The 10,269-nt window shown below is 42.3% G+C and overlaps 1 protein-coding gene across 1 annotated transcript in view; it reads right to left on the reverse strand.

The window, feature by feature from the left end:
• LOC117560808 (ankyrin-3-like) overlaps positions 1 to 10,269 on the reverse strand; it is a 103,057-nt gene that overhangs the window by 67,342 nt on the left and 25,446 nt on the right. Inside the window, 2 exon segments of the mRNA XM_034237860.1 lie at positions 662 to 760; positions 1,188 to 1,289. Of these exon segments, the coding sequence (XP_034093751.1) occupies positions 662 to 760; positions 1,188 to 1,289 (201 nt within the window).

Here is a 10,269-nt window from a genome sequence, read left to right on the forward strand (position 1 = left end):
TTTCTAAATCTATGTACCCGTCCTAATTGTCTCCATCGGCTATATAAAACAGTGAATGGATAGGCGTAAAGGCGGAGGCACTGGATTCCTAAATCTCAAACTAATCCCTCAGCATCCTCAGGGTCACAATAGAGAGAGGCTTTAATTGGGGAGATTTAATCCCTGATCTTGAATATTTCATTGTGTTCTCTGTTTATGTCAGCACTAGGCACGTGGCCTGAGGCAGAGGGGCTGAACCAGACGACTAAATGGGAGTGAACGCCTCCTGGGCTCATATCTGAATAATGTTTTCAACTCCTTTTAGCAGCGGAGTAAAGACGCATCAAAGGAGGAGACCCTCCACTGAAGAAATGTACTATCATTCAGATTTTACAGTACATACAATATTACACATTTGCTGATTTGTCTACTTTTTTCTGTATTAGATATATTTCAAATGAATGCATTCTACTGTTGAAGGCATTTTAGCTTAATTCAGACATTAACATTCAAGTAGCAGGCCCCTTAGGGATCATTAAATATTGATCCAATGATAAACCTTAAACGAAGGCTACCAACTTAGTAGTTGGATCCCAGAGTGCAGCCATGTTCTGTGCTGGATACAAATACAGTCCTCCATAACATGAGCTAAAATGTGTTAGGTGAGGGGGGTTGGTCTTACCTTCGTGGCCGCATCCACAGCAGCTTCCAGCTTCAGCAGCTCAGCGACTACCTCAACGTGCCCCTCTTTGGAGGCTAGATGAAGAGCGTTCAAACCATTCTGAGAAAGAAACACATTTAGTGGAGTGTCTGTAGCTCGTGCACTATATCAACTGTGAGAAAATGTTTACTTGTGCTTAAAGGATGGGTTGAAAATCATAAAATATTCCATGTAGAGGATGATCCCGCCTGCTCAGTTGAGCCCATGAGCCCCACATTTGAAAAGCAGCTGATGCAGCAGCATGTTTATGTGTGTAGAGGGGTCTATTAAACTAAACTGCATTTGTACAGCGACGTATCATACAGAAGCAGCAAGATTGTGCAAGTAAACAGACATTCCCACTTACATACAATCACATAACGATATACACAGTCTAACAAGCATAAAAGTGCAGAAAATAATAACTTAATATTCTTCTTTAAACCCGAGAAGTTAAAGCACTCACATAGGATTTTTGGTTTCTTAATGAGAGCATCTGAAGACATACCTGATTGCAAATGTTAATCTCAACACCTGTCTTGAGGTAGTCAAGGACCTTTTCAAGGTTCCCTGCCCGGGCAGCTCGTAGGTAGCTTGCATTGCTGTCAGACTGGAGAAAAGAGAAAGAGAGAGGAGGTGAGTATGTCAGACATGCTTATCTGCATGAAACTGTAACGATCAGGAACGCGTGAGAATAAAGCCAATACAAACGCAGAAATATTACCAGATAGAACTCTGTCATAATTGCTCAGATATCCACAAAACATTGTAACAGGGGAAAGAACAAAGCCACAATCCACACACACAGTTGCTCCATTGTCCCGTTAAAATCGATAAAGCCACCATAAATCCATTGGCGTCTCAAAACAAGACAACATCTCAAAAAGTAAACCTGTGAGAAAACCAGCAGAGCCACAGGACATAGCGCCAACAATTCACGTCATCCTCCGTCATGGACCAGATCCCGTTGGTCTGTTATTCCAGCTTTAGTAAATCCAAATGTCTCTGATTCCCAAAGGTAGGAAGTTCAGTCACCGGGTGGTCGACGCAGCTGCCTCAGAGACTTCCTCTGAGTCCACCAGTGGGATGTGAGAGTGTCGCCGTGCTACCAGCAGCAGAGCGCTCTCCATTCTGCTTGGATGTCCTTTACATCACTACAGAAATAGGGCTTTGCACACCAAAATAAAAAATGATGATGCAAGCGTGTTATTGCCTCGAAAACAAATGTGGGGTGTACTGTGTGTGCGTGTGTGTGTGAGACGAGGTGAAAGCATGCAAGAAGATGAGGGCAGACAAAGAGATGGAGAAAGCTACAAAGAGAAGAAGAGAGGGAGGGAGGTTGTGTTTCTTTACGGGTGCATGTTCGCTCCGAGGACATTTGGTTTGACATGAAATGACACACAGCACACTCGGCACATTTTGTCATCCTTCTTCGCACAGCCTTGCAAAGAGCTTTTTTTGTTAAACTCAGCACTTGAGCTGCAGAGAGCAGGCGGGAGAGAAGCTGTGATATGTTGCTTCATAACTGAGGCTCAAAAACCCCAAACTCCCTTGAATGATCAAAAGCCCAGACCTGCTAAATGTAGCCTCGCGTCCAGAGACACTTACCGTAGGATAAAGTCGGCAGGGACAAACGGAAAGAGCGGTTATCCAACATTGTACTCCCGCCTCCCCCTCGGCCAGAAATAACTCTGACAAACACAGAGGGATCTGACCCAAAGCCAGAATGTGAGTGAACGAGACATCCAGCATCAGATAGTTCCACCGTGAGAGGAACATGTGTGTGTCTACGGGTGCTCGTGCACAAACAAAAATAATGGAAGATGAAACAGCTTTAACTGGAAACTGGTCATTTCCTGATTACAAGAAACCATCAAGCTAGAGTTCATATCAGCCACATCTAGTTATCCTTCCTTTTTCCATACCCCCGACCCCCCCAGAGAACATTAGATAGCTCTTTGTTCTTGTGGCCTTGAGAAAAGTCATGATACAACACACGCTGTCACAGAGCCTGAACCATGAGGATTATTCGGCTTGTGGATGAGATTGTGTTGTTATTTTGGACGATAACATCAAGAACAGTGACTATCTTTTCTGTTTGTTGACATGTTGAATAAAAGAAACACAATCTAGTACAAACGTAATTGACAGCAAGCCAAACAATCTGATCATCATCTAAATATCCATCCATCCATCCATCTTCTCCCGCTTATCCGTGGTCGGGTCGCGGGGGTAGCAGTTCCAGCAGAGAGCCATCTAAATATCACACACATATATTATAAATCAACAGAATGAACAGACCAGTTTCTTCATGACTTGTTATTCATGGACAGTCAGAATCAACCTTTATGTTGACCTGTGAAAACACTCTGGCTCCCGTCCAGTCTAAGCCCAGCAGCTCTCCGTCATCACACTGTCCTACCTCAACAGCGTCACTGAAGTAAATGCTCTGCACTTATTCTAAGATGCTTTTCCCACTGAAGTCTTCAAAGTACGGTATACAGTAGGCATGAATCATAGTGACTTTTGTTTATAAGTGATGCTTTTCAGGAATTAAACAGCGTCTTTTTGGTGAGAAACCCTGCGAGCAACAACAGAACATAAACTGAGCCAGATCAGGCGGTCATTCGCTTAAAATAAACTTCATACACTTTCTGTCTCTTTACATTAACTTCAAAGTTTACACCAGCTTTTCTTCTCCATCATCGTCTACTGTGTTTAACTTTGCCAGGACAGTAATAAGAGAAGTTAAGAAATGAAGTAAAACACCCCCTGGTTTCTGTTTAAATATACAGAATAAAGCCTATCTTCATTTATTATATGCAGCATTCTTTATCAAAGAACTTCATAAAATGAAGATGTTTTAAAAAGTCCACGTACACTTTCACATGGATATTCATTGTACCTTCTTTCTTCTTTGTTACAGTATGTGCACTTTAAATGTTGATATTTATCTACTAAATATGTTTTATCTTATTGTATGTATGAGCCAACAGTTCTTATTTATAAAAGTGCACCCTATGAATCAATGTTCATGAATGTCTTCAACACTTTAAAAGAACAAAAGCCAGTTGCACAACTTCAGAATATCAGCCTTAGTTCTTTCGACAGTAGCTTCATCATCAATTATTTAAGTCAAATTCTCTCCACATATAACAATATATATGCAGCATGTGTGCGTCTGCATGCCGGTAGAACATTTGCCCTGTTTATGAGATAACCCTCATGTGTGTGTGATGCTGTGTGTAGCCTGTGTCCTGCGACTCTCAGGCTTTGTTGAGTGTCACCAGATGCTTTACCGCTCTTAAACCTCGGACATGGAAATACACAAGTGCGTCACACTGCTGTGAACAGGCAGCGTGCATGACAAATACTTTAATACTTCATCAAATATCATGCGAGTCAAACATGACATGTTTAACCCAAAAAGGAGAATTAACTTAAACATACAAGCACTGACTTTAGAAATAGGTGTACTGCCTGGTAAAGTTGCAGTTTACATAATTTGGGTCCAAAATATCCTCATTTTATCCTATTAGATATTTGAATGATATTGTCAGTGTATGAATTCTAGATTTATAGACAAAAACACGTTTCTTATGTCACAGTGACCTTGACCTTTGACCAACATCAGATATATTGTGTTCTCAAGAATGAGACATAAGTATGGATTGATGGACAACTCAAAGACACAATAACAATATATATAATATAGAGGTCCAAGAGCATCTTAAAGTGTATATGTTGTGTACATAGGTTCCTTTCCTGCAATAATGTTTACATCACACATAGAGCCCTTTGCTTCTCCGTCTGCATCCGCCCAAGCTTAAGTGCCAACAGATTAAGTAGTCTTCATAAGTCACTATTCATTGCTCTCGTCAAGTGTATCCCTTAATGCCCGCAGAGGAAACCAGTGACCAACATGTCCAACCCGTCATCTACATCGCCTCTACGTCCAACATGAGGGGTCCTGAAGTCTTTGTGAATGAAGCGTTGCACAGGACGGTGCGAGAGATTAGTAACATAAATATCATTAAGCCTCCACAGTTCAGAGGTTTAAATAAAATGGGGCCATTAAAGACTAGGTTAAGCCTGAAGGAAAGCATTAATCTAATGTTATATAGAAGGGAAAGGATGAGCGAGAGAGGGAGAGAGAATCTGACACGTGTTAACTGGAAAAGCTGCGAATTTAGCATTCCCAATTACAGTCTTACAAAGTCAAAAAAGCATCTAATTTCCGGGTAAGTTGCTGTTAAAGATGACAATTAACTATCTCAGTTCTAATTAAAAATGACTGACTGGTTTCTGCAGATGCTCTTTAAAAGTGTAATCTTAGAAGATGAAGAACCTGGGAAAATGTCAATGCTGTTTTAGGACTCTTGTGTATGAGATGTTCCTGCTTTTCTCAGAATTTCACGATATGAAAGTGAATAGTTTTGGACTGACAAACAAGACACTCAAAGACCTTGGAGAAACTGGGATGAAAATGTTCCACTATTTGCTGACATTAAGAGACCTAGCAATACTCAGATCAATGGATAATGTAAATAGCAGTTAGTTGGAGTGCAAGTAAGTCAGTAAGCATCCTCACACAATGTAGAATGCTTACCAAATAATAACAACCTTCAATTTGTGCGTGTGCTGTTAAGGAAGTCAATGTCCAAGAAGCTACTTGCAGCTGCACAACTTTAGCATTAAAAGGACCAAACTAAAGTCATAATTAATTGGTGTATTTGCAGTATCATCCTAAAGTTACAGTTTGATGTCCGACGATGCACGCATGTACGTATTACTACTTTTTATGATAAATTGGTAAAGTATATGGATTTTTTGTATACTATCTGCAAAATTCAAAATAAAAAAATAGCTGGGCAGTCGTTATTTTTGGTGGTTCGTTTGGTTCCTTGAGTCTAGGCATGGTGTTTGGAGCTGCAGAGCATTTGGATGTATTCCTGCTGAATCTATACTTGGCACACCTCCTCCTTATCACATCAACAGTGATAGTCTAGTTGGACAGTGGCAATGTTTTCTGAGTCACTTTGGCACTTGAGCATGCAACAAAACAGAAACTGGCAGCATTAAGAAGGATGCACATATATAAGAAGAAATGCATCAACACATACATGCCTGGCTGCACACACTTTAAGACAGAGTTTACCTACAACATAAGCATGAATAATATGTACACACAAACAAAAACAACATGTTGATGTCATTGCTGTAGACTGTGGTTGTCTGGGCTCTATTGTTTCACTTTATCCCCTTCTCTCCTGACAGCACAAAACACACAAAGCTCCACAGCTAGCACAAAGCTAGGGGCATCCCAAAACACCAACAGTGCCAATCAACCTCACCCACCCCGCCACCAACATCCACATTCATCTCTCCCATCACTGGGTCCTCAAACTTCTCAAACCATTCTCTCCTAATTCATCGTTTCTGTCTTTTTCTCAAGGCTAACATATATGAACCCTATTGATGAATCAATGCCCCCATTTTGCTGTCACCAGAAAATCATTATTGAGGCTTTAAGAGGAATGGATGTAAAGCACATTATTGGCAACGTAATGAATGGCTGTCTATACCCAGAATCTATCAATTTCACTGCCTCAGCTTTAAAATGTAAAAACGTATATTAGTGCACAGCTGCCATGTGACTTTAAACATCATAATATGCGGTCAAAACTCCGGAACAGTCTCTACATTGTAGTGATGCTGATGGAAAGCACCACACATTTCACAAGAGCTGCAAAGAGGAGAAAGGCGGTCAATGTGTCATGTCCTCTAATGGCCAGGAGAAATGATTATGAACCGAAACCTCTTTAAGATACTGGCCAGAGAATTCCTATAAACCACTCCAAACACCAGCAAAAGCTTGTATTTCATCTTAAAGGAAGGTCTGAAGGAAATACGTTTATTTGCTCTCATGCTAAGTCAAAGGAGAAAACAGATGAAGCAGAAGGAGGCAGTTAGTTAGCTTTGCCCTAAGCATAGTAACTGTAAAACAGAGAGAAACCGCCAGCATGGCTATGTGCAAAAAAATGAGTCTGGCTGTATTTCCATGCCAACGAAAGCAAATAAACGTATTTCCCAAAATCTCAAACTAGTGCTTTGATTTCAATTGTCAAAAAACAGTCTGATTTAAAGAAATGTGATGTCGCTTTTTCCGTATTCATTTATAGGCTATACTATATTTCTCCTTTTGAACCTGCTTGTATGTAAACATTGGCTTAATGTGTATGTTTACTCTTTTTCAGCTTTGTTGTCCTTGTTTTTTGAAGCTGCATTTCTATTTATAAAGCACTCTAAGCAAACAAGTGAAATATTTGTTTGTCATGTGGCCAATAAAGCTGATACTGATTAAAAGGGTATCTAACTTGCAAAATCATTTAAACTGCAGGTGCATGTGTAACTCAATTTCTACACCCCCCCCGTGTTTGCTGAAAAACACCTGCATGTTATAAACAAACACACATACACTTTTCATCTGACGGCACCACATCAGCTTTCCATGATCACACACACCCATGCAGTCATAATGAATGAAACGAGACTAGGTCACTCTCGTAGTTTGGTGCACCACTGAACTCAAAACCTCAATAACACTCGTTATTAGGATAATACCAAATCACAACACATCTCGAACTTTTCAGAATTAAACAACCCTGTTACAAACGTGAGAATAAATCCACTACTCACTTGTGTTAGGAAGACAACACCCTCTTCCACAGCCATGTTCACTTTCTCTCCCTCCTCTGTATGAGTGTTCCCCACAGCCAACCAGTCCTCAGTCACTTATCCTTATCTTAACCTCATAGGCATCCATCCCACTCAGAGGAATCAGCAAGGTGCCATTGGCTCAGGTAAAAAAAAAAAACCCACCAACAAATGTGAGCGGATACAACAGCTCCTTCCTCTGTCTGGTCGATAAGCTGCACACCAGAAGGAGGAATGGTGGGAGGCAAGAAGTGAGTCGAGATTAGGGGGGGGGGTAAAAGAGAGGATGCCGGGTCTAGCTCTTCAGCGCAGAGTAAACAAAGCGCTGAGCGTCACGCAGTCTTTCACGCTGCAGAGAGGACACTTAGCAAATCCACTCCGCTGCCTCTCTCTATCTGTCTTTTTCAAAAAAGAAATATGTCAACAAGAGTAAATCCCTGCTGCTTCAAAGAAGCTGGCCCCTGCCCCAGAAAGCACCTTCGAGCGGGGAGGGTGCAGGAGGAGCAGCGCTGACTTACCATAGTATCTGAGAATTCTCCCTCCGCCTCCTTCCTTTTCTTCCTCACCTTCATTTACTCTAGAGGAGGTGGTGGTGGGCGTCAGAGTGATCTTGATATCCAAGGTTAGGGAGGCAACAAGGGAGAGGGGCAGAACTGAAAATAGCAGCTGAAACAAATACTAAAATGACTCGACCCCCCCCCCCCATCTCTCTTGTTATCCCACCCACTCTCCCTCCCACTCATTCTCTCTGGCACACTCTCCCTTCCTCCCTTGGTCTCTACCAACGGCTCTTTATTGTCATCCTGCTTATCAGCTTTTTCTCCCCCAACAAAGACCAGCGTGTGTGTGTGTGTGTGTGTGTGTGTGTGTGTGCGTGCGCGCGTGTGCGTGCGTGCGTGTGCGTGCGTGCGTGCGTGTGCGTGCGTGCGTGTGTGCGTGCGTGTGTCATTTGTCCAGGCTGTGCTACCTGCATGAAATAAACCCAAGGGGTCTTAATACATGAGAGCTAGCAGCAGTGATTATATGGATCCTTTAGGGGGGTAGGGGGGGTAAATCCACTACCAGCAGAGAACAATAACACCAGACGCTATTTCGGGGCTACCGGTGGGGGCCCCCCCACCCCAAACAGTCAATGGGGACACTTTAACAGAGGATTAGGGGCTTTTCCTTTGGTATTAGGGACACCTTCTGTACTCCCACCTCTCACCCCTCAGCAGACACGCACCACTGCGGTCATCTGGGAGAGGACGAGGAGCTCACCCCCCCCCCCCTCCCCTTTCGTGATTTCTCCCCACAAATCCTTCTCATAGCTGAGCCCCAGCCAAGTGGACTCAGTGCTCTCCTGAAAAATGTACATTAAGAGCTTTGGTTTGATTTCTATCTGGGATCTCAAACAGCTGAGGTAAAGCGTAACATGCAGCATAACAACCGTGTCCTTGTTATATGTTTGATCTTTGATTATTACACCTGTGGGCGGGACATGATCTGATCTTATCTCGGAAAACCACCCACTGCTGTATAGCGTTCGTCAACACGTTTTATCTTGAAGGAAGGAAAACAGTTTTTCCACAATAGATCAGCCCCCCTCACTATATTCAATGTTGTTTAGACCAGTGTGGGTCAGGCCCCCCAAAGGTGTCACAAGATCAATCTGAGAGGTCGTGAGATGGGTATTTGGAAAATGAAGAATTTAAAAAACAAATTCTACAAAAAGTGATTCTTTACCAAAACTGCTACAGATGGTTTTGCCCTTTAATGTGTCAGAAATATGTGCTAAATAAAGCATCTGAGAATCACTGAAAGATACGTTGGAAATACATGTAACAACTGCTGGAATCTTCCCACAATGCACCAGCACACAAATGCCCTTTAAAATGGTATGTATTGCAAAAAATAAGCTTTAATATTGCTGGTACTGGAGCTAGCTGTTTACCCTTGTTTCCTGTCTTTATGCTAAGCTGAGCTAACCTGCTGCTGGTTGTCGCTTGGTATTTACCCAACAGACATGAGAGTCAAATAAATATTTCATCTAACTCTTTGCAAAAAGCAACTGAAATCATTTTCTAACCCTAGGAAAATAGTTAGGCACCAAACTATTTCAATGGATGGCTAAACAACTAAAACACGCATGCAAACAAAAGTTCTTAAAATAACAGTGATGCTCAAATTGTGTCGCAGCATGTATTGTTAAATAAAAACATCATTCCTAAGGTTACTCTGCTAAAGAGATTATTTTTGCTGTCAGGGGAAAAGCTGCTCTTCACAGATGTGAAAACAAATGTGGTCATTAACTTCCAGCACATGGAAAATCCCTGGGACACACCGCTATGGGGTCACTCTTTCCCTCTGCTGGCGGTATATTGATAATAAATGATAGACGCAGTTCACCAGTATCAAACCCATAAGTGTTATTTATATGCTGTTGTTCTGGCATTTCTGTCTCTAATACCATATGCAGAAACGTACAGATTAGTCGGTCACATGCAGCCACACTTTGTCACCGTTCCAGAGGAATGGCACCACTGCATTATGGGTATTTTGTAGAGCTATCATCTTTCAGACTGGAGACGAAGAGCGTTCAGAAGTAGAGAGAGCTCGGTGTACGTGAGGCTGACAGAGGGAGTGACAGATGCTCTGGACCAGAGGAGCGAGTTGAACGTGTGATTGGTGGATCATCGGCTCCTTCACACTCTCACTGTGGCAAGCCTTGGAAACCACAGGGTTACCATGGCTACTGGGGGAGGTTACAACAGAGGAGGAAGGGAGTCAAGCCTACTTATGGAAAATTATCTCTTTTGACACAGCCGCACACATACACACACACACGCGCGCACACGCACACACCTCCGTCATTCTTACGTTAGCGCCTGTCA

The sequence above is a fragment of the Gymnodraco acuticeps genome, unplaced genomic scaffold (genome assembly GCF_902827175.1).
Source record: "Gymnodraco acuticeps unplaced genomic scaffold, fGymAcu1.1, whole genome shotgun sequence".
Lineage (NCBI taxonomy): Eukaryota > Metazoa > Chordata > Actinopteri > Perciformes > Bathydraconidae > Gymnodraco > Gymnodraco acuticeps.